This window comes from Chiloscyllium punctatum, chromosome 31 (genome assembly GCF_047496795.1).
Source record: "Chiloscyllium punctatum isolate Juve2018m chromosome 31, sChiPun1.3, whole genome shotgun sequence".
Lineage (NCBI taxonomy): Eukaryota > Metazoa > Chordata > Chondrichthyes > Orectolobiformes > Hemiscylliidae > Chiloscyllium > Chiloscyllium punctatum.
This window is the reverse complement of record NC_092769.1, coordinates 79,762,064-79,790,030: the sequence shown is the minus strand read 5'-3', so window position 1 is coordinate 79,790,030 and position 27,967 is coordinate 79,762,064. Positions and strand designations below refer to the sequence as shown.

Genomic DNA, 27,967 nt, shown 5'->3' with positions numbered 1-27,967 from the left:
CCTGCCTGCCCCCTGACATTTATTCAAGGTTGCTGGTATACATTTGTAACGACCCACACAGTTAAATAGTCCAATTCATGAAGACCCAATGTGTCACACACCGCAAACAGCTGCCAAATCCCTTCTCCCTGGCACCTCTTTCCTTCCTCCCCTTCTCTCCACCATCTTCATCCCTCTCTCTTTCACACTGTCCATCTTTCCTCGACACACACAACACCCCTATCCCCTCTGTCCCTGATCGCTGATTTCCAGTGAGTCGATGTCAGTCCCACAGCGGGGGGCGGAGAGAGAAGACGGTGTGTCCTTACGGGATCTGATGCTGACCATTGCTTTAAAAGATGCTTCGAAGTGCTCGACACATGTCACTCTGCTTTGTCACATGGCGTGTGAGCCAATGGCTCCTCCTGCTTCCTCTCAGACAGAGGGGTGTCCGTGTCCTCTTGCTGCTGCTGCTGTCTGTCTGTGTGTGTGTCCATCCAGCCGCCTGCCTGGAGCTCCGCACTGTCACTGTATCCCCCTGCGGTGAGTTCATTGGGACAGGGGACCAACCCGAGAGAGCAGCCTGGGACCGGCACCAGGCTCGGGCTCGGCACGGTGTGGACTGAGCGGCTGCATTCTCCACACCTTCAGGCAGAGGCTTTGGGGAGGGGAGGGGAGGGCAGGAGAGAGAGAGAGAGAGTTCCTCAAGTCCTGGGGCCAGTTCACCCTAATCTGTGTGGACCCTCTGATGGCTGGGTGCTCCGGGTCGATTAGGGACCCGCTTTGTTGGGGCAGTTTGTGGATGGTGTCTGTGTGGGGGGAGGATCGGTCCCTGGGACAGGCAGCGAACCAAAAATACCATCACATACACAGTAGCTGCTCCTTTTCATTCTGCTGTCTTTGTCTCTCTCTTTTTCTCTTCCTGTCTCACTGTTTTGCAGAAAAGAAAGTTTCAGTTTTGGGTGTTTTGGGCTCAATGCTTTCTGTTTGTGCCTCTGTCTAACTGTCTGTCTGTCACTCTGTCTCTCTCTGAGTACCCCGGGCACCCACCCACTCTGTGTCTCCACTCTGTCCCAACCCCTCTCACCGTACCTCATTCATCAATGCGGACCAATAACTCAGTCCCATCTTCACTGACCGACTGACTTCCTCTTTCAAACCAGTCGCTTCGTTTTTCTCACCTCGGCAGCCAGTTTCCCGGAAAGTCAAAGCTGTCTTTAACCTGTAGACAGCGAGGCTCTCACAACAGATCAGATAAGAAGGTCCAAATGAGACCCCCAGAACAGAGCCCCTCTTCCCCAAACCACCCTCCCCTCCCACTGCCCCCGGGACAGACACCCTCTTCCCCAAACCACCCTCCCCTCCCACTGCCCCCAGGACAGACCCCTCTTCCCAAAACCACCCCCTCCCACTGCCCCCAGGACGGAGCCCCTCTTCCCCAAACCACCCTCCCACTGCCCCCAGGACAGACCCCTCTTCCCCAAACCACCCACCAACTTCCCCCAGGACAGACTCCTCTTCAACAGACCCCGTCCCACACCACCCCCTCCCCACACGCGTCCAACACCGCCCCCTCACCCCAATCCCGTCAATCACTGCCCCCTCCCCAAACCCCATCAAACAGTGAGACAGGAAGAGAAAAAGAGAGACAAAGACAGCAGAATGAAAAGGAGCAGCTACTGTGTATGTGATGGTATTTTTGGTTCCCTGCCTGTCCCAGGGACCGATCCTCCCCCCACACAGACACCATCCACAAACTGCCCCAACAAAGCGGGTGATGTGTGGATTGGAAAAATAGGCTTCAAGGGAAGAACACAAATTACATGTGGAGATTGTTCAAGGAACAGCTAATGGGCAGCTAATGGGAATAGTGCCAGAAGACTGGAGGATAGCGAATGTGGTCCCCTTGTTCAAGAAGGGGAGTAGGGATAACCCTAGTAACTATAGGCCGGTGAGTCTCACTTCTGTTGTGGGCAAAGTTTTAGAGAGAATTGTAAGGGATAGGATTTATGAACATCTGGATAAGAATGATGTGATCAAGGATAGTCAGCATGGTTTTGTGAAGGGCAGATCGTTCCTCACAAACCTTATTGAATTCTTTGAGAAGGTGACCAAGGAAGTGGACGAGGGTAAAGTAGATGTGGTGTATATGGATTTTAGCAAGGCGTTCGATAAGGTTCCCCATGGTAGGCTACTGTAAAAACTACAGAGGTATGGCATTGAGGGTGCATTAGAGGTTTGGATTAGGAATTGGCTGGCTGGAAGGAGACAGAGGGTAGTAGTTGATGGTAAAGGTTCATCTTGGAGCGCAGTTACTAGCGGTGTTCCACAAGGATCTGTTTTGGGACCATTGCTGTTTGTCATTTTTATAAATGACCTGGAGGAGGGGCTAGAAGGTTGGGTGAGCAAGTTTGCGGATGATACGAAAGTCGGTGGAGTTGTTGACAGCGAAGAAGGATGTGGCAGGTTATAGCGTGATATAGATAAGTCGCAGAGCTGGGCAGTAAGGTGGCAAATGGAATTCAATGTAGCTAAGATGGATTACTGGGCTAATGGTAGACTACTTGGTAGTGTGGTAAAAACAATGACTGCAGATGCTGAAAACCAAATACTGGATTAGTGGTGCTGGAAGAGCACAGCAGTTCAGGCAGCATCCAACGAGCAGCGTGGATGAGCAGAGGGATCTTGGTGTCCATGTATACAGATCTCTGAAAGTTGCCACCCAGGTAAATAGTGCGGTGAAGAAGGCATATGGTGTACTGGGCTTTATTGGTAGAGGAATTGAGTTCCGGAGTCCTGAGGTCATGTTGCAGTTGTATAAGACTCTGGTGCAGCCTCATCTGGAGTATTGTGTGCAGTTTTGGTCGCCATACTATAGGAAGGATGTGGAGGCACTGGAACGGGTGCAGAGGAGGTTTACCAGGATGTTGCCTGGTATGGTAGGAAGATCGTATGAGGAAAGGCTGAGGCACTTGGGGCTGTTTTCATTAGAGAAAAGAAGGTTTAGGGGTGACTTGATAGAGGTGTACAAGATGATTAGGGGTTTAGATAGGGTTGACCATAAGAACCTTTTTCCACGTATGGAGTCAGCTGTTACTAGGGGGCATAGCTTTAAATTAAGGGGTGGTAGGTATAGGACAGATGTTAGGGGTAGATTCTTTACTCAGCGGGTTGTGAGTTCATGGAATGCCCTGCCAGTAGTAGTGGTGGACTCTCCCTCTTTATGGGCATTTAAACGGGCATTGGACAAGTATATGGAGGATAGTGGGTTAGTGTAGGTTAGGTAGGCTTCGGTTGGCGCAACATCGAGGGCCGAAGGGCCTGTACTGCGCTGTATTTTTCTATATTCAATGTTAAACCACCCTCCCCTGCCCCAGGACAGCATCCCCCTCATCCCCAAACTGCCCCTTTCACTGCCCCCAGGACAGACCCCCTCTTTTCCAAACGACCCCTCCCACTGCCCACAGGACAGACCCCTCTTCCCCAAACCACCCCCTCCCACTGACACCCAGGGACAGATCCCCTCTTCCCCAAACCACCCACCAACTTCCCCCAGGACAGACCCCTCTTCAACAAACCACCCTCCCCTGACCCAGGACAGCATCCCCCTCATCCCAAAACTGCCCCTTTCACTGCCCCCAGGACAGACCCCCTGTTCCCCAAATCACCCCTCCCACTGACTCCAGGACAGACCCTCTCTTCCCCAAACCTCCCCTCCCACTATCCCCGGGGCAGACGCCCTCTTCAACAAATCACCCCTCCCACTGACTCCAGGACAGACCCCCTCTTCCCCAAACCTCCCCTCCCACTGACACCCGGCTCAGACCCCTCTTCAACAAACCACTCCTCCCACTGCCCCCAGAACAGAGTCCCTCTTCCCCAAACCACCCCTCCCACTGCCCCCAGGACAGAGCCCCTCTTCCCCAAACCACCCCTCCCATTGCCCCCAGGACAGACCCCTCTTCCCCAAACCACCCTCCCCTCCCACTGCCCCCAGGACAGACCCCTCTTCCCCAAACCTCCCCTCCCATTGCCCCCAGGACAGACCCCCTCTTCCCCAAACGACCCTCCCACTGCCCCCGGGACAGACCCCCTCTTCCCCAAACGACCCTCCCCTCCCACTGCCCCCGGGACAGACCCCCTCTTCCCCAAACCACCCTCCCCTCCCACTGCCTCCAGGACAGACCCCCTCTTCCCCAAACTACCCCTCCCACTGCCTCCAGGACAGACCCCCTCTTCCCCAAACCACCCTCCCCTCCCACTGCCCCCGGGACAGATCCCCTCTTCCCCAAACCACTCCTCCCACTGCCCCCGGAACAGATCCCCTCTTCCCCAAACCATCCCTCCCACTGCCCCCAGGACAGAGCCCCTCTTCCCCAAACCACCCTCCCCTCCCACTGCCCCCGGGACAGATCCCCTCTTCCCCAAACCACTCCTCCCACTGCCCCCAGAACAGAGTCCCTCTTCCCCAAACCACCCCTCCCACTGCCCCTGGGACAGATCCCCTCTTCCCCAAACCACCCTCCCCTCCCACTGCCCCCAGGACAGACCCCCTCTTCCCCAAACCACCCCTCCCACTGCCCCCGGGACAGATCCCCTCTTACCCAAACCTCCCCTCCCACTGCCCCCGGGACAGACCCCTCTTCCCCAAACCACCCTCCCCTCCCACTGCCCCCGGGACAGATCCCCTCTTCCCCAAACCATCCCTCCCACTGCCCCCAGGACAGAGCCCCTCTTCCCCAAACCACCCCCTCCCACTGCCCCCTGGGACAGACCCCCTCTTCCCCAAACCACCCTCCCCCTGCCCCCTGGGGCAGACCCCCTCTTCCCCAAACCACCCTCCCACTGCCCCCAGGACAACCCCCCTCTTCTACAAACCACCTCTCCAACTGCCCACGGGACAGACCCCCTCTTCCCCAAACCACCCCTCCCACTGACCCTGGGACAGAGCCTCTCTTCCCCAAACCCCCTCCCACACTGACCCCTTGTCCTCAAATACCACTCCCCCGCTGCCCCCAACTCCCACCACTCCCCCACAGCCCCATCCCGTGACAGATCCCCCACTTCCCCACAACAGCCCTCCCCACTGACCCCCGGGACAGACCCCCTCATCCCCAAACACCACACCTCCATTGCCCCCAGGATAGACTAAGGGTACAACTTGATACCAGGGGTTGGAATTTGAGTTTGTCTACTAGGGTTTGCAATGTCTCTCAGCACATGTGCCATGTTTATCAAATACCTTTTTCTAATGTTATAATCATAACATCATTAACAAGGCCGGGAGTAGGCTATTCAGCCCCTTGAGCCTGGTCTGCAATTCATCAACAATGACCTTTACCCCAAAAAATCTTAAATCCCTTGGCAGTCAAATTTTTCTAGCTCAGCCTGAATAAATCACATGACCCAGCCACCACTGCTGTCTAAGCAAAATTATGATTACAATGAAACTTCCCCAAACACTTTTCAAAAGACTATTTAAAACAATGTCTGGGAACCCAGGCACAAAACAAAATATAGGGTTTGATTGAGGTGACAGAGATAGGGAGGGGGTGTAGAGGCTGGAGGAGCATACAGAAATCGGGAGGGGGGTGTAGGGCTGGAGGAGATGACAGAGATAGGGAGGGCTGTAGGATCTGGAGGAGGGTAGAGAGATAGGGAAAGGGTGGAGGGGCTGGATGGGGTGACAGAGATAGGGAGGGGCATAGGTGCTGGAGGAGGTGACTGATATAATAGGGATGGAGTGTAAGGGCTGGAGGAGGTGACTGAGATTGGACAGTGGGTTGCAGGGGGCCAGAGGTCTCACTGACGTTGGGCATGTTGTTGAGGCTAAGAACATGGATGAGAAATTTAAAATCAACACATTGTTTGACTGGTAGATAACATGGTGAACAAGTACTGGAGTGATTGATGAACTGAATATGTTGTGAGAGAATACATGAACTGTATAGTTGTAGCTGACCTCAAATTTATGTACGATTGTATTCCAGAGATCATCCAGGGTGTGTGTTAGAATAGATGATTGTTGAAGGAATGAAATGTGGTAAAACATTGCTGTGTCTGGGTGATGTTCTGAAGGTGGGAAAAGAAAATCTTAGTGACACCCAAATATAGCATCATCTCAGGGTCAAGGGTAACATTGAGATGGGAAACAAATTGGCTTCACCTCAGACTGTTGCCAGGAAGAGGAATGAAACCAGTAGTAGGGAATGAGGTTTGGAATAGGGACCAAAAATAATGTTTGCAGAATTCCCAACATTAACTGGAAGGAATTTCTGCTCATCCAGCTCTAGAAGTCAGATAACCAATCTGCTCATTTAATAACAGTCAAGAGAGAGGTGATGGTGAGGTCAAGATGGGAATCATGGGGGAAAAAAACACCATGACTTCAGATAATATCATGGCGAGACAGCACGTTGGTGAGAAATAGGAGCCAAGATCAGATGCTTGGAGGGACACCGAGGATAGTAAAAGGGAGCAGGATGCCATGGCTGTGATTCTCTGGCTGCAATTAGCTAACAAGGGAACTGACCAAGAGCTGTCCCATCCAGGTGGACAACAAATGGACAGAGGTTGCAGGATGATGACATGATTGTGTGTCACAGGCTACAGACATAACAAGTACCAGGGATTGTAATATCTCAGCCTTGCACACCTGGGATTACAATATCACTGTGTACCAGGGACTGTAATATCTCAGCCCTGTGTACCTGAGATTACAATATCACTGTGTACCAGGGACTGTAATATCTCAGCCTTGCACACCTGGGATTACAATATCACTGTGTACCAGGGACTGTAATATCTCAGCCTTGCACACCTGGGATTACAATATCACTGTGTACCAGGGACTGTAATATCTCAGCCTTGCACACCTGGGATTACCATATCACTGTGTACCAGGGACTGTAATATCTCAGCCCTGTGTACCTGAGATTACAATATTACTGTGTACAATATCACTCTGTACTAGGGATTGTAATATTCAGCCATGCTGGGATTACAATATCACTCTGTATCAGTGATTGCAATATCGCATCCCTGTATGCCTGGGATTACAATATCGCTCTGAACCAGAGGATTTAATACCTCAGCTCTGTATACCTGGGATTACAATATCACTCTGTACTCCTAGGAACTTGAAGCTCTTGACCATCTCCACCTCAGCACCATTGATACAGACAGGGGCATATCGTCCACTCCACTTCCTGCTTCATTTTGCTGATATTAAGGGAAAGACCTTACACCATACCACTAAGCTCTTTACCTCTTTCCTGTACTCTGTCTCATCGCTGTTTGTGATCTCAATCATTATGGTGGTGTCATCAGCAAATTTGTAAATGGAGTTAGAGCAGAATTTGGTCACCCAGTTGTGTAGTGTATATGAAGTGTAGTAGGGCTGAGTACTAGCGTCATGAAGCACTGATGTTGAGGATTATCGTGGAGAAGGTATTGTCACCTGTCCTTACTGATTGCGGTCTGTGGGTTGTGGGTCGTAGAGGGAGGAGCAGAGTTCTAGGCCTCGGAGCTTGGAGATAAATTTGGTTGGAATTATGATGTTGAAGGTAGAGCCAAAGTCAATAAATAGGAATCTGATGTAGGTGTCCTTGTTATCCAGGTGTTCCAGGGGTGTAGGGCTAGGGAGATGGCATCTGCCATGGACCTGTTGCAATGATAGGTGAAGGATAGTAGATAAAGATAATCTGGGAGGCTGGAGCTGGTATGTGCCATTGCTAACCTCTTGAAGCACTTCATAATGATGGGTATCAGAGCCGCTGATGGTCGTCATTAAGGCATGCTGCCTGATTTTTCTTTGGCATCGGAATGATAGTGGTCTTCTTTGGTCAAAGCGAAGAGAGGTTAAAGATGTCAGCGAATGCGCCCACCAGCTGATCTGTGCAGGATCTGTGCACATAGTTGGGGACTTCATCTGGGCCAGTCTCTTTCTGTGGGTTAACTCTCAAGAACGGCGACCTGATGTCTGTGGCAGTGACAGTGGGTTTAGGGGCGTCTGAAGCTGTCAGAGCAGGTGACAATGTTTCCCTTCTGCTAAACTGAAATAATTTCATCCACTGTATGCCTGTGGACAGGAGAGGCTGAATAGGCTGGGGCTGTTTTCCCTGGAGTTTGGCGTCCCAAAGGGTCTGTTTCCATGCTGTACATCTGTATGATTCAGTAACTCTAGGACTCATGGACCTTCTGCTCAAGAAGGGCGTAGAGTGCAATGAGCTCATTGAGGAGAGATGTTTGTTGCCAGTGGTTCTACTTTGGTTTTGTAGCCAGTGAAATGCATAAGCCTTGCCACAATGGAAGTGTGCTTGCGTCCTTGGTCTGGGACTCAAGTCTGTTTTTTTTCCTCTTGGCATCCCTGATGGCTTTGTGAAGGTTGTATCTGCATCCTGTGTAGGTCAGGATCACCTGACTTGAATGGTTCTGGGGTAGAATGGTGCTGGAAAAGTACAGCAGTTCAGGCAGCATCCGAGGAGCAGGTCTGACTGGTTCAGACCTGGACTTTAATAGTGAGTGGATCTCCGGGTTCATCCAGGTTCCTAGTTGGGGAACACTTGGATTAACTTCTTTGACATGCAGTCCTCTACGGACTTACTGACGAAGTGGCGCACTCATTTAGGCTGGCTGCTGAGTTCTTGAATATGGAACAGTCCACCAATCCCATACCTGGATTTACAACATTACTATAAACCAGGGGATGTAATATGTCAGAAGGGAGAAAGTGAGGACTGCAGATGCTGGAGATCAGAGTCAAGAGTGTGGTGCTGGAAAAGCACAGCCAGTCAGGCAGCATCTGAGCAGCAGGAAAATCAACATTTCGGGCATAAGTCCTTCATCAGGAATGAGGCTTGTGGGTCAGGGCTGAGAGATAAATAGGAGGGGGTGCGGTTTGGTGGAAGGTACCTCAGAAAATAATAGGTGGATGAAGGTAAGGGAGAAGGTAATAGGTCAGAGGATGGAGTGATGGTCAGGTCCGGAGGGTGATGCTGAGTTGAAGGCTTGGGACTGTGATAATGGGGGGGAGGGGAAATGAGGAAGCTGTTGAAATCCACATTTATCCCGTGTGTCCCAAGGCGGAATATGAGGCGTTCCTTCTCCAGACATTGGGTGGTAATGGTTTGGCGGTGGAGCGTGTCCTTGATGGAGTGGGAAGGGGAGTGGGGGTGGTGGGTGCAAGTGTCCCAGCGATGTTTTCTGGAGCGATCTGCAAGAAGGCATCCTGTCTCCCCGATGTAGAGGAGACCACACCAGGTGCAATGGATACAGTAAATGACATTGGTAGAGGTACAGGGAAATTTCTGACAGATGTGGAAGGATCCCTTGGGGCCTTGGACGGAGGTGTGGGGAGTGGTGTGGGCGCAGGTTTTGCACTTCCTGCAGTGACGGGAAAGGTGCCAGGAGTGGGATGTGGGCTGGTGGGGGCGTGGACCTGATGAGGGAGTCGCAGAGGGAATGGTCTTTTCGGAACGCTGATAGGAGGGAAATATGTCTCTGGTGGTGGAGTCCATTTGGAGGTGGCAGAAATGGTGGAGGATGATCCGTTGTATGCGGAGGTTGGTGGGTAGAAGGTGAGGACCCGGGGGGTGTTCTGTCTTTGTTGTGTCAGGAGGGGTGGGGTTCAAAGTGGAGGAAATACGCTGGAGGGCATCGTCAATCACGAGGGAAGGGAAGTTGTGATTGTGTGGAAGAAGGAGGCAATCTGGTACTTTCTGAGGTGGAATTGGTCATCCTGATAACAGGTGCAGCAGAGGCGAAGAAATTGGGAATAAGGGATGGCATTTTTACAGGAGGTAGTGTGTGAGGAGGTGTAGTCTAGGTAGCTGTGGGTGTCGGTGGGCTTGTAGTAGATGTCTATGGTTACTCAGTTGTCAGAGACGGTGATGGAGAGGTCCAGGAAGGGGAGGGAGGTTTCTGAGATGGTCCAGGTAAATTTGAGTTTGGGGTGGAAGATGTTGGTAAAGTTAATGAACTGTTCAACCTCCTTGTGGGAGCATGAGGGAGTGCTGATACAGTCATCGATGTAGTGGAGGGACAGGTATGGGAGGGTCCCGGTATAATGCAATATAATATGCCAGGTCTGCATACCTAGAATTATATCTCAGCAGGTATCATTCTGTATCAGGGATTATATCTCAGCAGGTCTGGCAGCATCTGTGGAGAGAAAGTAGAGCTAATATTTTGGGTCCAATGTGGACCTGATCTACTGAATTTCTCCAGCAATTTCCAGTTTTGTTTCAGATGTCTTTGTTTTCCTTTGTAATATTTCAGTGTCTGCATACCTGGGGTTGTAATATGACAATGTGCTGAAGGGTTGTAATATCTCAGCTGTGTGTACCAGTGTTGCAATATTTCGGCTCAGTCCCAGTGCTGGGATTGTAATATCGTCATGTACCAGAGTTGTAGTATCTCGGTTCAGCATACATGGGATTGTAAGGTAGGCCTGCATTTCATGGGGTGGTAATATCTTGGCTGCGTGCAGCAGAAGTCATGATATCTTAGCCCTGTATGTTTTGGGTTTGTAATATCTCAATTATCCAGAACTGCTGACTTACCTTCAGGTGAGCTGATTCAAATTAGGGAAGTGTGAAGCTAGACATCTTTACAGCTGATCAGAAAATAAACTCTTAAAAGGGCGTGAAAGCGTTAATGCAGCAAAGTGTCTGAAAGACCACTGACTACCTTGATATGTGAGCTGACTGGGAGACTAGCTGACGATCTGAGAGGTAACCCCGGTACCTGCACCTTTCTACAACCTGGGTAACAATGTCCATTATGTTAATGTCTATCATTCAAAGAACTTCAGCTTGCTCAAGACAAAAGCCTCTTCCCGTTAGACTATCAGGAGATTTTCCTCCACCACACGAGAAAGGCAGGTCCTGTAGGTCCCAACTGGAAAAGATAATAGTGGTAGCAAACCTGCTGGATAGTTCATACAACGCAATGAGTAGGAATGAGAATTCACCTTCCCCTATTCTACAGCCACAAAAGGTGAGTGGTATTGCTAGCAGCTCAGACCTTAGTCTCTCTTTGCCTCATAGCTCAGGGACATTTGAAGTCAAACATTCTTTTCACTTTCAATTTAACTTTCCCACATAACATGCTGCAAGTGATGCTCTGGACTTTACAAGTTCCTACAAGACTGATATTTTGGAAAAGGGCTTGCCTTTTATATAGGATCTTTTACACCCTAGAGACTTTCCCAAAGTTCTTCCCATTTTTATATGTGATTACTATTGTAATGACAAAAACCACAAGTAATGACTGTACAGCAAGCTCACAAAACAGCACAATGACTCTGAGAATCTTCTAACAAGGAAGCCATCTGCAGCATTTTTTGTCTCTTTCACCAGAGTATGTCAGTGCTGTGCATTTGAAAAACCTCTCTGAATAGTTACCCCACCTGCTTTTTCAAATGGCCATACAATTAACTTAGTTTCTATCAATGCAGTTTGTGAGACAAGTTCCAGGATAAAATTAATTCTCTGATAATGCAGCATTCCCTCAGCACTTAAACTACAAAAATTCACCAGTCTGACAGTGCCCACTCCCTCAGTACTTACCTTCCAACAGTGCCCTCTCCCTCAGCACTGACCCTACACAGTGTGGTGGTCCCTCAGCGCTGACCCTCCGACAGTGCCCACTCCCTCAGCACTGACCCTCCAATAGTGCAGCACTCCCTCAGCGCTGACCCTCCGACAGTGCCCACTCCCTCAGCACTGACCCTCCGACAGTGCAGCACTCCCTCATCACTGACCCTCCGGCAGTGCAGCACTCCCTTAGCACTGACCCTCCGATAGTGCAGCACTCCCTCAGCATTGACCCTCCGACAGTGCGGCACTCCCTCAGCACTGACCCTCCGACAGTGCAGCACTCCGTCAGCACTGACCCTCTGACAGTGCGGTGCTCCCTCAGCACTGACCCTCCGACAGTGCCCACTCCCTCAGCACTGACCCTCCGACAGTGCGACACTCCCTCAGCACTGACCCTCCGACAGTGCTCACTCCCTCAGCACTGACCCTCCGACAGTGCTCACTCCCTCAGCACTGACTCTCCGACAGTGCGGCACTCCCTCAGCACTGACCCTCCGACAGTGATCATCTGGCCAAGCCGTTAGCAGACAGACAATGTGCCTGAGCCTTTCTCATTATATTTAAAACCACAAGCAGCTGAAAAGTTGTTTCCTGTTGTTGAACAATATTGCACCGTTGGTTTACAAACCTCCTCCTCTCAGCTCAGATCCTGGCCTCAGCGGGGTTGGTGTGTGTGTCTGTCTGTAACTGTGGGAGGGTTGGGGGGAGGGGTGTGTAAGTGTGTGTGTGTGTGTGTGTGACTATAACTGTGGGAGGGTTGGGGGGAGGGGTGTGTGTGTGTGAGACTGTAACAGTGGGAGGGTTGGGGGGGAGGGGTGTGTGTGTGTGACTGTAACTGTGGGAGGGTTGGGGGGAGGGGTGTGTGTGTGTGAGACTGTAACTGTGGGAGGGTTGGGGGGGAGGGGGTGTGTGTGTGAGACTGTAACTGTGGGAGGGTTGGGGGGGAGGGGTGTGTGTGAGACTGTAACTGTGGGAGGGTTGGGGGGAGGGGTGTGTGTGTGACTGTAACTGTGGGAGGGTTGGGGGGAGGGGTGTGTGTGTGTGACTGTAACTGTGGGAGGGTTGGGGGGAGGGGTGTGTGTGTGAGACTGTAACTGTGGGAGGGTTGGGGGGGAGAGGTGTGTGTGTGACTGTAACTGTGGGAGGGTTGGGGGGAGGGGTGTGTGTGTGTGAGACTGTAACTGTGGGAGGGTTGGGGGGAGGGGTGTGTGTGTGAGACTGTAACTGTGGGAGGGTTGGGGGGAGGGGTGTGTGTGTGAGACTGTAACTGTGGGAGTGTTGGGGGGGAGAGGTGTGTGTGTGACTGTAACAGTGGGAGGGTTGGGGGGAGGGGTGTGTAAGTGTGTGTGTGTGTGTGTGTGACTATAACTGTGGGAGGGTTGGGGTGAGGGGTGTGTGTGTGTGAGACTGTAACAGTGGGAGGGTTGGGGGGGAGGGGTGTGTGTGTGTGACTGTAACTGTGGGAGGGTTGGGGGGAGGGGTGTGTGTGTGTGAGACTGTAACTGTGGGAGGGTTGGGGGGAGGGGTGTGTGTGTGAGACTGTAACTGTGGGAGGGTTGGGGGGAGGGGTGTGTGTGTGTGAGACTGTAACTGTGGGAGGGTTGGGGGGGAGGGGTGTGTGTGTGAGACTGTAACTGTGGGAGGGTTGGGGGGGAGGGGTGTGTGTGAGACTGTAACTGTGGGAGGGTTGGGGGGAGGGGTGTGTGTGTGACTGTAACTGTGGGAGGGTTGGGGGGAGGGGTGTGTGTGTGTGACTGTAACTGTGGGAGGGTTGGGGGGAGGGGTGTGTGTGTGAGACTGTAACTGTGGGAGGGTTGGGGGGGAGAGGTGTGTGTGTGACTGTAACTGTGGGAGGGTTGGGGGGAGGGGTGTGTGTGTGTGACTGTAACTGTGGGAGGGTTGGGGGGAGGGGTGTGTGTGTGAGACTGTAACTGTGGGAGGGTTGGGGGGAGGGGTGTGTGTGTGAGACTGTAACTGTGGGAGTGTTGGGGGGGAGAGGTGTGTGTGTGACTGTAACAGTGGGAGGGTTGGGGGGAGGGGTGTGTGTGTGTGACTGTAACTGTGGGAGGGTTGGGGGGGAGAGGTGTGTGTGTGACTGTAACTGTGGGAGGGTTGGGGGGAGGGGTTTGTGTGTGAGACTGTAACTGTGGGAGGGTTGGGGGGAGGGGTGTGTGTGTGTGACTGTAACTGTGGGAGGGTTGGGGGGGAGAGGTGTGTGTGTGACTGTAACTGTGGGAGGGTTGGGGGGAGGGGTGTGTGTGTGAGACTGTAACTGTGGGAGTGTTGGGGGGGAGAGGTGTGTGTGTGACTGTAACTGTGGGAGGGTTGGGGGGAGGGGTGTGTGTGTGAGACTGTAACTGTGGGAGGGTTGGGGGGAGGGGTGTGTGTGTGAGACTGTAACTGTGGGAGGGTTGGGGGGAGGGGTGTGTGTGTGTGAGACTGTAACTGTGGGAGGGTTGGGGGGAGGGGTGTGTGTGTGTGAGACTGTAACTGTGGGAGGGTTGGGGGGGAGGGGTGTGTGTGTGAGACTGTAACTGTGGGAGGGTTGGGGGGAGGGGTGTGTGTGAGACTGTAACTGTGGGAGGGTTGGGGGGAGGGGTGTGTGTGTGAGACTGTAACAGTGGGAGGGTTGGGGGGAGGGGTGTGTGTGTGAGACTGTAACAGTGGGAGGGTTGGGGGGAGGGGTGTGTGTGTGTGTGACTGTGGGAGGGTTGGGGAGGAGGGGTGTGTGTGTGTGTGTGAGACTGTAACTGTGGGAGGGTTGGGGGGAGGGGTGTGTGTGTGAGACTGTAACTGTGGGAGGGTTGGGGGGAGGGGTGTGTGTGTGTGAGACTGTAACTGTGGGAGGGTTGGGGAGAGGGGTGTGTGTGTGAGACTGTAACTGTGGGAGGGTTGGGGGGAGGGGGGTGTGTGTGAGACTGTAACTGTGGGAGGGTTGGGGGGAGGGGTGTGTGTGTGTGAGACTGTAACTGTGGGAGGGTTGGGGAGAGGGGTGTGTGTGTGAGACTGTAACTGTGGGAGGGTTGGGGGGAGGGGTGTGTGTGTGAGACTGTAACTGTGGGAGGGTTGGGGGGGAGGGGTGGGTGTGTGTGAGACTGTAACTGTGGGAGGGTTGGGGGAGGGGTGTGTGTGTGAGACTGTAACAGTGGGAGGGTTGGGGGGAGAGGTGTGTGTGTGTCTGTAACAGTGGGAGGGTTGGGGGGAGAGGTGTGTGTGTGAGACTGTAACTGTGGGAGTGTTGGGGAGAGGGGTGTGTGTGTGAGACTGTAACTGTGGGAGGGTTGGGGGGAGGGGTGTGTGTGTGTGACTGTAACTGTGGGAGGGTTGGGGGGAGAGGTGTGTGTGTGAGACTGTAACTGTGGGAGGGTTGGGGGGAGGGGTGTGTGTGAGACTGTAACTGTGGGAGGGTTGGGGAGGAGAGGTGTGTGTGTGAGACTGTAACTGTGGGAGGGTTGGGGGGGAGGGGTGTGTGTGTGTGAGACTGTAACTGTGGGAGGGTTGGGGGGAGGGGTGTGTGTGTGTGACTGTAACTGTGGGAGGGTTGGGGGGGAGGGGTGGGTGTGTGAGACTGTAACTGTGGGAGGGTTGGGGGGGAGGGGTGTGTGTGTGTGAGACTGTAACTGTGGGAGGGTTGGGGGGAGGGGTGTGTGTGTGTGACTGTAACTGTGGGAGGGTTGGGGGGGAGGGGTGTGTGTGTGTGACTGTAACTGTGGGAGGGTTGGGGGGGAGGGGTGTGTGTGTGTGTGAGACTGTAACTGTGGGAGGGTTGGGGGGGAGAGGTGTGTGTGTGAGACTGTAACAGTGGGAGGGTTGGGGGGGAGAGGTGTGTCTGTGTGTGTGTGTGTGTGTCTGTAACGGTGGGAGGGTTGGGGGGGAGGGGTGTGTGTGTGAGACTGTAACTGTGGGAGGGTTGGGGGGGGAGAGGTGTGTGTGTGAGACTGTAACAGTGGGAGGGTTGGGGGGGAGAGGTGTGTGTGTGAGACTGTAACAGTGGGAGGGTTGGGGGGGAGAGGTGTGTCTGTGTGTGTGTGTGTGTGTCTGTAACGGTGGGAGGGTTGGGGGGGAGGGGTGTGTGTGTGAGACTGTAACTGTGGGAGGGTTGGGGGGAGGGGTGTGTGTGTGACTGTAACTGTGGGAGGGTTGGGGGGAGGGGTGTGTGTGTGTGACTGTAACTGTGGGAGGGTTGGGGGGGAGGGGTGTGTGTGTGACTGTAACTGTGGGAGGGTTGGGGGGAGGGGTGTGTGTGTGTGACTGTAACTGTGGGAGGGTTGGGGGGAGGGGTGTGTGTGTGAGACTGTAACTGTGGGAGGGTTGGGGGGAGGGGTGTGTGTGTGTGAGACTGTAACTGTGGGAGGGTTGGGGGGAGGGGTGTGTGTGAGACTGTAACTGTGGGAGGGTTGGGGGGAGGGGTGTGTGTGTGTGAGACTGTAACTGTGGGAGGGTTGGGGGGGAGGGGTGTGTGTGTGAGACTGTAACTGTGGGAGGTTTGGGGGGGAGGGGTGGGTGTGTGTGAGACTGTAACTGTGGGAGGGTTGGGGGGAGGGGTGTGTGTGTGAGACTGTAACTGTGGGAGGGTTGGGGGGAGGGGTGTGTGTGTGTGAGACTGTAACTGTGGGAGGGTTGGGGGGGAGGGGTGTGTGTGTGTGAGACTGTAACTGTGGGAGGGTTGGGGGGGAGGGGTGTGTGTGTGTGAGACTGTAACTGTGGGAGGGTTGGGGGGAGGGGTGTGTGTGTGAGACTGTAACTGTGGGAGGGTTGGGGGGGAGGGGTGTGTGTGTGAGACTGTAACTGTGGGAGGGTTGGGGGGAGGGGTGTGTGTGTGAGACTGTAACTGTGGGAGGGTTGGGGGGGAGGGGGGGTGTGTGTGAGACTGTAACTGTGGGAGGGTTGGGGGGAGGGGTGTGTGTGTGAGACTGTAACTGTGGGAGGGTTGGGGGGGAGGGGTGTGTGTGTGAGACTGTAACTGTGGGAGGGTTGGGGGGAGGGGTGTGTGTGTGTGAGACTGTAACTGTGGGAGGGTTGGGGGGAGGGGTGTGTGTGTGAGACTGTAACTGTGGGAGGGTTGGGGGGAGGGGTGTGTGTGTGAGACTGTAACTGTGGGAGGGTTGGGGGGGAGGGGTGTGTGTGTGAGACTGTAACTGTGGGAGGGTTGGGGGGGAGGGGTGTGTGTGTGAGACTGTAACTGTGGGAGGGTTGGGGGGGAGGGGTGTGTGTGTGAGACTGTAACAGTGGGAGGGTTGGGGGGAGGGGTGTGTGTGTGTGAGACTGTAACTGTGGGAGTGTTGGGGGGGAGGGGTGTGTGTGTGAGACTGTAACTGTGGGAGGGTTGGGGGGAGGGGTGTGTGTGTGAGACTGTAACTGTGGGAGGGTTGGGGGGAGGGGTGTGTGTGTGAGACTGTAACTGTGGGAGGGTTGGGGGGAGGGGTGTGTGTGTGAGACTGTAACTGTGGGAGGGTTGGGGGGAGGGGTGTGTGTGTGTGTGACTGTGGGAGGGTTGGGGAGGAGGGGTGTGTGTGTGTGAGACTGTAACTGTGGGAGGGTTGGGGGGGAGGGGTGTGTGTGTGTGTGTGTGTGTGAGACTGTAACTGTGGGAGGGTTGGGGGGAGGGGATGTGTGTGTGTGAGACTGTAACTGTGGGAGGGTTGGGGGGAGGGGTGTGTGTGTGAGACTGTAACTGTGGGAGGGTTGGGGGGGGGGTGTGTGTGTGAGACTGTAACTGTGGGAGGGTTGGGGGGAGGGGTGTGTGTGTGAGACTGTAACTGTGGGAGTGTTGGGGGGGAGAGGTGTGTGTGTGAGACTGTAACTGTGGGAGGGTTGGGGGGAGGGGTGTGTGTGTGACTGTAACTGTGGGAGGGTTAGGGGGAGGGGTGTGTGTGTGAGACTGTAACTGTGGGAGGGTTGGGGGGAGGGGTGTGTGTGTGAGACTGTAACTGTGGGAGGGTTGGGGGGGAGGGGTGTGTGTGTGTGAGACTGTAACTGTGGGAGTGTTGGGGGGGAGGGGTGGGTGTGTGAGACTGTAACTGTGGGAGGGTTGGGGGGGAGGGGTGTGTGTGTGTGAGACTGTAACTGTGGGAGGGTTGGGGGGGAGGGGTGTGTGTGTGAGACTGTAACTGTGGGAGGGTTGGGGGGGAGGGGTGTGTGTGTGTGTGTGTGTGTGTGTGACTGTAACTGTGGGAGGGTTGGGGGGAGGGGTGTGTGTGTGACTGTAACAGTGGGAGGGTTGGGGGGGATGGGTGTGTGTGTGTGAGACTGTAACTGTGGGAGGGTTGGGGGGGAGAGGTGTGTGTGTGTGAGACTGTAACTGTGGGAGGGTTGGGGGGAGGGGTGTGTGTGTGTGAGACTGTAACTGTGGGAGGGTTGGGGGGAGGGGTGTGTGTGTGACTGTAACAGTGGGAGTGTTGGGGGGGAGGGGTGTGTGTGTGTGTGTGTGTGTGAGACTGTAACTGTGGGAGGGTTGGGGGGAGGGGTGTGTGTGTGTGTGACTGTAACTGTGGGAGGGTTGGGGGGGAGGGGTGTGTGTGTGTGACTGTAACTGTGGGAGGGTTGGGGGGGAGGGGTGTGTGTGTGTGTGAGACTGTAACTGTGGGAGGGTTGGGGGGAGGGGTGTGTGTGTGAGACTGTAACTGTGGGAGGGTTGGGGGGGAGAGGTGTGTGTGTGTCTGTAACGGTGGGAGTGTTGTGGGGGAGGGGTGTGTGTGTGTGTGTGTGTCTGTAACTGTGGGAGGGTTGGGGGGGGAGAGGTGTGTCTGTGTGTGTGTGTGCGAGACTGTAACTGTGGGAGTGTTGGAGTGGATGTGTGTGTGTGTGTGTGTGTCTGTAACGGTGGGAGGGTTGGGGGAGGGGTGTGTATGTGCGTGTGTGTGTGACTATAATTATGGGAGGGTTGGGGGGGAGAGGTGTGTCTGTGTGTGTGTGTGCGAGACTGTAACTGTGGGAGGGTTGGGGGGAGGGGTGTGTGTGTGTGAGACTGTAACTGTGGGAGGGTTGGGGGGAGGGGTGTTTGTGTGAGACTGTAACTGTGGGAGTGTTGGGGGGGAGGGGTGTGTGTGTGTGTGTGTGACTGTAACTGTGGGAGGGTTGGGGGGGAGAGGTGTGTCTGTGTGCGAGACTGTAACTGTGGGAGTGTTGGAGGGGATGTGTGTGTGTGTATGTGTCTGTAACAGTGGGAGGGTTGGGGGGAGGGGTGTGTGTGAGACTGTAACTGTGGGAGGGTTGGGGGGGAGGGGGGTGTGTGTGAGACTGTAACTGTGGGAGGGTTGGGGGGGAGGGGTGTGTCTGTGTGTGTGTGTGCGAGACTGTAACTGTGGGAGTGTTGGGGGGGAGGGGTGTGTCTGTGTGTGTGTGTGCGAGACTGTAACTGTGGGAGTGTTGGAGGGGATGTGTGTGTGTGTATGTGTCTGTAACAGTGGGAGGGTTGGGGGGAGAGGTGTGAGTGTGTGTGTGTGAGACTGTAACTGTGGGAGGGTTGGGGGGGAGGGGTGTGTGTGTGTGACTGTAACTGTGGGTGTGTGTGAGACTGTAACTGTGGGAGTGTTGGGGGGGAGGTGGGGTACAGGACTATACCCCACCTGGTCAGAGGGGTGGGTAAGAGACTGTAACCTGAGGGTGTGAGGAGAGGTTACGTAACAAAAAAATACTTTCACTACCTCAGAATATTGGCAAGTTCCTTTAGAGTTCTTCTCAAAATGTAAATTGCAAACAGAGCCAATAGTTTGCACACAGCATAGCTAAGTCAAAGGTGTTGGCTTCTCCTTATCTCAAAAGCTTCATGTTTAGAAATCATGTAGAATCATCAATACTGTATGAAAGATTGAGAGAAAATTTTTGAATAATAAATTTAATTTTGTTTTATTTCTAAAAATATCTCCTCCTGCCTGACATAGGTTCTTGTGGTCTAGAGGAATTAAGGGCTACGGGGAGAACGCTGGCAAGTGGAGCTGAAATGCGCATCAGCCATGATTGAATGGCGGAGTGGACTCGATGGGCCGAATGGCCTTACTTCCACTCCAATGTCTTATGGTCTTATACTCATTCTCACAGAATTATACCTTACAGATAATATCCCAGACTCCACCATTACCATCTCTGGATATTTCCTGTCCCACCAGCAGCACAGACCCAGCAGAGGGGCCAGCACAGTGGGATACAGTCAGGAGGGAGTTGTCCTGGGAGCCCTTGATAACAACTCTGTACCTCATGAAGTCTCATGGCTTCACATTAAACATGGGCAAGGAAATCTCTTACTGGTTACTACATACCATCCTCCTTCGGCTGATGAATCAGTATCCTCCATGTTAAACAACAATTGGAGGCACTGAGGGTGACAAGGGCACAACATGTCCTCTGGGTGGGGGATTTCAGTGTCTCCCCCCCCCCCCCCCCCCCCCAAGAGTGACTCAGCAGCAGCATTACTGATGGAGCTGGTCGGGTCCTAAAGGACCCAGCTGCTAGACTGGGTCTGCAGCAGGTAGTGAGGGAACTAACAAGAGGGAAAATACATTCCTGACCTCCTCCTTCCCAATCTGCTGGCTGCAGGTGTATCTGTCCATGACAGTATCAGTAAGAGTGAGCCCCGCACTGTCCGTGTGGAGATAAAGTCCCACCTTCACATTGAGAATACCCTCCATCGTGTTGTGTGGGCACTATCACTGTGCTCAATGGGACAGACATCGAACTGATCTAGAAGCTCAAGACTAGGCATCCCTGAGGTGCTGTGGGCCATCAACAGCAGCAGAACTGTCCTCCAGCACAATCTGTAACCTCATGGTCTGGCATAACCCCCTCCCCCCCCCCGCCCTCTCAACCATAACCATCAGGCCAGGGGATCAACCCTGGTTCAATAGAAAGTGCAGGAGGGCACGTCAGGAGCAGCATCAGGCATACCTGAAAATGAGGTGTCAACCTGCCAAAGCTACCAACCAGGACATGCCAAACGGCATAAACAGCAAGTGATAGACAGAGCTCTTCGATCCCTCAACCAACGCATCAGATTTAAGCTCTGCAGTCCTTCCACATCCAGTTGGGATTGGGATGGACAATTAAACAACTCACTGGAGGAAGAAGCTCCACAAATATCCCAATTCTCAGTGATGGAGGAGCCCAGCACATCAGGGCAAAAGATAAGGCTGATGCATTCGCAACAAGCTTCAGTCAGAAGTGCCGATGGATGATCCATCTCGGGCTCCTTCAGTGGATTCGATTCACTCCCACATGATATCAAGAAATGACTGGAGGTGCTGCATACTGTAACGGCAATGGGCCCTGATAATATTCCGACAATAGCTCGAAAGACGTGTGCTCCAGAAGTTGCCGCTCCCCTAGCCAAGCTCTTCCAGTCCAGTTACAACACTGGCATCTACCCGACAATGTGGAAAATTGCTCAGGTATGTCCTGTACACAAAAAGCAGGACAAATCCAACCCGGCCAATCACCGTCCACTCAGTTTCCTCTCCATCATCAGTAAAGTGATGGAAGGGGTCAGTAACAGTGCTCTCGGGCAGCACCCGCTCCGCAATAACCAGCTCAGTAATGTCCAGTTTGGGATCTCCCAGGGTCACTCAGCTCCTGATCTCATTACAGCCTTGGTTCAAACATGGACAAAAGAGCTGAATTCCAGAGGTGAGAGTGACAGCCCTTGACATCAGGGCCACATTTGACTGAGTATGACATCAAGGAGCCCTGGCAAAACTGGAACCAATGGGTATCAGGGGCAAACATTCACTGGTTAGAGTCATATCTGACACAAAGGAAGATGGTTGTAGTTATGAAGGGTCAGTCATCTCGACTCCAGGGCATCACTGCAGGAGTCCCTCAGGATAGTGTCCTCGGCCCAACAATCTTCAGCTGCTTCAGCAATGACCTGTCCTCTGTCAGAAGGTCTGAAGTGGGGATGTTCCCTGAGGATTGTACAGTGTTCAGCAACTCCTCAGATACTGAAGCAGTCTGTGCTGAAGTGCAACAGGATCTGGACAATATTCAGGCTTGGGCCGACAACTGGCAAGTGACATTCGCACCACACAAAGGCCAGGCAATGACCATCACCGATAAGAGATACTCTAATCACTGACCCTTGACATTCAATGGTATTACCATCACTGAATCCCCCACTGTCAACATCCTTGGAGTTACCATTGACCAGAGACTCAACTGGACACACGATATGAACACAGTGGCTGTAACAGCAGGTCAGAGACTAGGAATACTGCAGCAAGTAACTCACTTCCTGACACCCCAAAGTCTATCCACCATCTACAAGGCACAAGTCAGGAGTGTGATGGAATCCTCCCCACTTGCCCTGGATGGGTGCAGCTCCAACGACACCCAAGAAGCTTGACACCATCCAGGACAAAGCAACCCAGTTGATTGGCACTACATCTACAAACATTCAATCTCTCCACCACCGACGCTCAGTCGCAGCAATTTGTACTTTCTCAAAATGCACTGCAGTCATTCACCAAAGATCCTCAGACAACACCTTCCAAACCCACGACCACTTCCATCTAGAAGGACAGGGTCAGCAGGTACTTGGGAACACCACCCTCTGCAAGTTCTATTCCAAACCCCACTTGGAAATATACCGCGGTTCCTTCACAGTCATTGGATCAAAATCCTGGAAATCCCTCCCTACCAGCATTGTTGGTCAACCCAAGTAAGTGGACTGCAGCGACTCAAGAAGGCAGCTCACCACCACCTTCTCAAAGGCAAATAGGGATGGGCTATCAATGCTGTCCAGCCAGCGACACCAAAGTCCCACAAATGAATAAAATGAAGCCACACAAAACCTTCCTTTTGTTAAAAAGAAATGAATTCATGGGATGTGGGAGCTGCTGGCTGGCCAGCATTTATTGCCCATCTTGAGTTCCCCTTGAATAGATGGGGGTGAGCTGCCTTGTTGAACTGCTGCCGTCCATATGCTGCAGGGGATACCCACAGTGCTGTGAGGGAGAGAGTTCCTGGATTTTTGACCTGGTGACACTGAAGAAATGGTCGACATTTCAAGTCAGGATGGTGAGTGGCTTGGAGGGGAACTTGTCTTTTCTTTACACAGAGAGTTGTGAGAGCATGGAATGCGTTGCCAGCGGTGGTGGTGGAAGCAGAGTCATTAGGGACATTTAAGAGACTGCTGGACATGCAGATGGAGAGCAGTGAATTGAGGGATGCGTAGCTTTAGTTATTTAATTTTACATTAGGATTAATGCTCAGCACAACATCATGGGCCAAAGGGCCTGTTCTGTGCTGTACTTTTTGATGTTCTACATTCTATATTATAGGGGATGGTGTCTCCATTTATTTCCTGTCCTTCTCCTTCTAGATGGAAGTGTTTCATGGGTTTGGAAGGTGCTGCCTGAGGATCTTTGGTGAATTTCTGCAGTGCATCTTGTAAACGGTACACACTGCTGCTACTGAGTGTCAGTGGGGGGACGGAGCGAGGGGGTGTTTGTGGGTGTGGGGCCAATCCAGCGGGGGCTGCTTTGTCCCTGGATGGTGTCGAGCTTCTTGAGTGTTGTTGGAGCTGCCCCCATCCAGGGGCAAGTGGGGAGTATTCTCTCACCCTCTTGCCTTGTGCCTTGTAGATGGTGGGGAGAGACTTTGGGGGGGAGTCAGGAGGGGAGTTACTCACTGCAGGATTCCCATCCTCTGACCTGCTCTTGGAGCCACTGTGTTTACATGGTGAGTCTAGTTCAGTTTCTAGTCAATGGTAACCCCAAGAGTGTTGATGGTGGAGGAATTCAATGATGGTAATTACCTTGAGGTTAGATTCTGTCTTGTTAGAGATGATCATAGTCTGTCACTCGTGCGGTGTAAACGTTACTTGCCACTTGTCAGCCTGGACCTGGATATTGTCCAATTTTTGCTTCATTTGGACATGGACTGCTTCAGTATCTGAGGGGTTGCAAATTGTATTGAACATTGTGCAATCATCAGTGAGCATCCTCACTTCTGAGCTTGTGATGGAGGGAAACCTCTAATTCTGAACTTTTGAGCTTCTCGGAATTCCCATTGCTCCACTGTTGGTGGTCCTGCCTTCGCCTGCCTGGAGACCTGATCTCTGGAATTCCATCGCGAATCCCTCTTGAATGATGTGTCTTGAAATCTACCCATTTGTCTGAAGGCTTAGTCAGTTATCCCTGATATTTCCTTATGTGACTCGATGTTGAAGTATATCTGATTATACTCCTGTGATGCCCTTTGGATCATTTTACCACTTCCAGGTTGCTATATAAGTGCAAGTTATTGTTACAATGGGCTATTGTCCTTAGTTTTGAAGGTTTAAAAAAATTCCAGAAACCCAGATCATTATTTTATCGGGAGAAATCGCTGACGTCAGAGGAGGATTGGATTTCATTTTGGCTGGGCCTATCCCTTTGAAATAAGGAGTCTGTCCATCACAGATGCCTTCCATAGTTGAAGAGGTGCCCCTTTGAGCCAAGGGTGAATAGGTGGCCAGAGGCCTGTTTTTGAGAAGAGGCGATGAGGTCCCAGAGAGATACACCATGGACTCACTGGTTCACAATAACTTGGTTATTTGGGTTGTGAGCTATGCAGTCTCAGGTCTCAGGTCTCTCGTAGTTGACTTACTGTCAATGAATGATGCGGATTCATTCATGGAGATGCTCCCGTGTTGAAGTGAGTCAGAACCTTCAGCAGTCAGACCGCCCCAACAGTGACACATTAATGCATCCCACCCTGCCATTAACATGTAAATGAGGGCAGAGTGGGAAGGAGAGAGGTCTCTTTCTGCTTTATCTGATGCACCAAATCTCTCAAAAACCATGTGATCTGTTTGACAATACCAACATGGGCTGGTATCGTACCAAGTAACTGACCTTCTGTGTTCCAGCAATTCATAAATCAGAGTCTCAGTCATAGAGTCATAGAGATGTACAGCATGGAAACAGACCCTTCGGTCAACCTGTCCATGCCAACCAGATATCCTAACCTAATCTAGTCCCATTTTCCAGCACTTGGCCTATATCCCTCTAAACCCATCCTGTTCATATACCCTTTCGGATGCCTCTTAAATGCTGTAATTGTACCAGCCTCCACCACTTCCTCTGGCAGCTCATTCCATACACGCACCACCCTCTGCATGAAAAATTGCTCCTTTGGTCTCTTTTATATCTTCCTCCTCTCACCCTAACCTATGCCCTCTAGTTCTGCACTCCCCCACTCCTGGGAAAAGATCTTGTCTATTTACCCTACCCAAGCCCTTCATGATTTTATAAACCTCTATAAGGTCACCCCTCAGCCTCCGATGCTTCAGGGAAAACAGCTCCAACCTGTTCAGCCTCTCTCCATACTGCAAATCCTCCAACCCTGACAACATCCTTGTAAATCTTTTCTGAATCTTTTCAAGTTTCACAACATCTTTCCGATAGGAGGGAGACCAGAATTGCATGTAATATTCCAACAGTGGCCCAACCAATGTCTTGTACATGACTTCCCATAATCAATGCACTGACCAATAAAGGCAAGCATACCAAATGGCTTCCTCACTCCCTCACTCTGCTCCACCCAGACAGACCCCTCATTCTGCTCTACCCAGAGAGACCCCTCACCCCCTTTCAGTGGGGGAGTTGCTGGGGTGGACGGGCGGTGGAGTGGGTATTAGGGTTCAGTGAAAGGTTTGAATAGGTCTGGAGCTGAGAAGCAGAGCTCAGAGTGTACTTGATGAGTGGGGAGGATGGTCGAGGCCAGGAGCCAGTGCAGAGTTCAGTGAGTGGGTAAGTGACACAGCACATTGATGGAATATTCTTTCCTGAATTTGTTGTCCTTAGGACCCTGTGAGCAAAGTGTCACCATGACTGATGTGATGATCAACAGCTGTAAAGCCTCTGCTGAAGAAATGGGTCTCAAACATGATGACAACAGGTTACCCTTCCAGGTACAGATATCCGGAACGGGGATGAGAACTACAGGGGCACTGACTGGGGAGGGGATGGGGACAGGGTGGGAGATGGAAAGATGTGTGAGAGGCAGGTGGAGACAGGGAGTCTGTGTGCATAATGATGGGGAGACGATGAACTCCAAGAGCTTTTTCTCTGCCAATCTAGAAGCAATTTATTTTTATATAAATGTATAAATAGCTTGTTGAATCTGTGCTTTTGAGTTCCTGAGAAATCAGAGAATTCTTGGCACAGAATCAATTGGATTGTTTGGGAAATGGTTGTCTGCCAAGTCAATGTGATTGACTGAGTTGCCTCCTCCTGTGCCCAATTCTCTAGTTTTCCGCTGCTATTAAATCTGTTAGTGACCGAGGTACCTTCTCATTCACACTGTCTGCAGCTGTGACATACCTGACAAAGATTCATCTGAATTCAGCCTCCCTCAAACCTGCTCAGCCATGCTATAGGATAATGGCTGATCTGATTGCTCATCATTCCCATTCATGCTTGATTCATTCCCTTGTTAATCAGGAGTCTCTTTAGATCTGCTGTTATGATTCCAGCTGATGGTACAACTGGACAAGTCAGATCCCAGAATGAAATCTAGTCTGACAGATCTTTTTGGAAATTTTAGTTATGTGGTGCTGGTCACTGAAACGCAGTTACACAAGGCAACAACAAAACAGATCCTTATAGCACACAGCTTTGAAATGGAAAATAAATTTTAAAATCAGCTATCTAGATTTAGCACACTAAGAAAAATCTCAAAACAAACAGCAGAACAGAATTTCAACCTATTGTTCAACACCATTACTTCATAGCAAGTCTACAGAAGTTCCATTTTGGTTAAAAATCTTTAGCATTCATTTTAACTGATATTTCCCAGTTTGTGTCCTTGTGAACTGTGGTGGAATCTCATATAAACATACAACACTGAAAGTTTAGGTTTCCTCAGCTTCTAATCATTGCAAATTCCTTTTCTACAAAGTTAAAAATCACACAACACCAGGTTATAGTCCAACAGGTTTAATTGGAAGCACACTAGCTTTCGGAGCGTCGCTCCTTCATCAGGTGGTTGTGAGCATCGCTCCGAAAGCTAGTGTGCTTCCAATTAAACCTGTTGGACTAGAACCTGGTGTTGTGTGATTTTTAACTTCGTACACCCCAGTCCAACACTGGCATCTCCAAATCATGTCCTTTTCTACATATTACACAAATTAAACGTTTCTACTTTCTTGAAGGCTCTGAAAATAATTTTCCAGAAAAAACATTTCTGCTTCTGACCCTGGTAAGGTCCCCTCTGAACAGCCCTAAAATTTTGCAAACTCTAAGCAAAGAAATCTCCAACTCAAAGTAAAACTGGAAGACAACATTTTCTGCCTTGAACGATAGATGTTTCCTCTAAGCTTAAAAGGCCGATGTTTATAAATTTCTAACAGATCTTAAAGCATAATGGTTTACTTAAACCTTAAAGGATAATGGTTTACTTTACTCAGTCATAAGGTAAACAATGGCTACAGAAATACTCACAAGGTAGTTATTAACTTCAGTTGCACAGAAAGGCCATATGTCACTATTTCAAAATCCAAAAATCTACACGTGTCACAAATGATATTAAAACACATATAAATCACATAGGCTACATCACAATATAAATCTTGGCCTTGTTAAGTTGTAACCTGACCATCTTGTGCAGGTTTGACCCACCTTGAAATCTAAAGCTCTCCCTGCCGTACCATTTTTCCGGGCACATTTTCATTCTCTCAACCTTCCTATTTCTAGAGTCAACAACACATCATACTAGGAGCAATCCTGAGGTGACAGGTCCTGCTTTTTGACCTCCTGCCTCACTCCTTGTATTTGAATTTCAGGACCAACTCCCTCCGTTACTGACATCGTTGCTGTCAGAATGGACAAACTCCATGACATTCTTGATTCTGGCATCAGAGAGGAAACATACTATGACTAGGGCCACAGAAATGCCTGTCTGCTCCCCTACCAAAAGGCCTTTCATCTGAGAGGGTGGGGAGAGATTGTGAGAGAGTGAGGGGAGGGGAGAGATGTAAGGGGGGTGGGGGGGTGGGGAGACAGTGAGATGGGGGGAAAGAGTGTGAGTGAGGGTGGGGAGAGAGTGAGAGAGGGTGGGGAGAGAGTGGGGGGGTGGGGATAGATGTAAGGGGGAGGGCGGGGAGTGACTGTGAGAGAGGGTGGGGAAAGAGTGTGAGTGAGGGTGGGGAGAGAGTGAGAGAGGGTGGAGAAAGAATTGGGGGAGGGTGGGGAGAGAGTGTGATGGGTTGAGCATAGAGTGTGAGTGAGGTGGGGAGAGAATGGGGGTAGGATGGGGAGAGAGTGAGGGGGGATGGTGGGAAGACTGAGGGGACTGGGAGAGAGTGGTGGGGGAGAGTGAGGGGGAGGGAGTGCTTGTCCAATTTACAGGTAAGTGAGGGTTGGCTGTTCCCACGCTGGACTGTTTCCAGACTGGTATGTTGCTACTCTGTTCCA

General features: G+C 51.8%; 1 protein-coding gene across 1 annotated transcript in view; it reads left to right on the top strand.

Moving 5' to 3' along the window:
* Positions 1–208: 208 nt before the first annotated feature.
* The window catches only part of LOC140457162 (uncharacterized), a 37,347-nt gene continuing 9,588 nt past the window's right edge, over positions 209–27,967 (top strand). The window contains exons 1-2 of the mRNA XM_072551224.1: positions 209–522; positions 25,358–25,464. Coding sequence (XP_072407325.1) covers positions 339–522; positions 25,358–25,464 — 291 coding nt within the window. The 5' untranslated portion in view covers positions 209–338. The remainder of the gene's footprint in view (positions 523–25,357; positions 25,465–27,967) is intronic.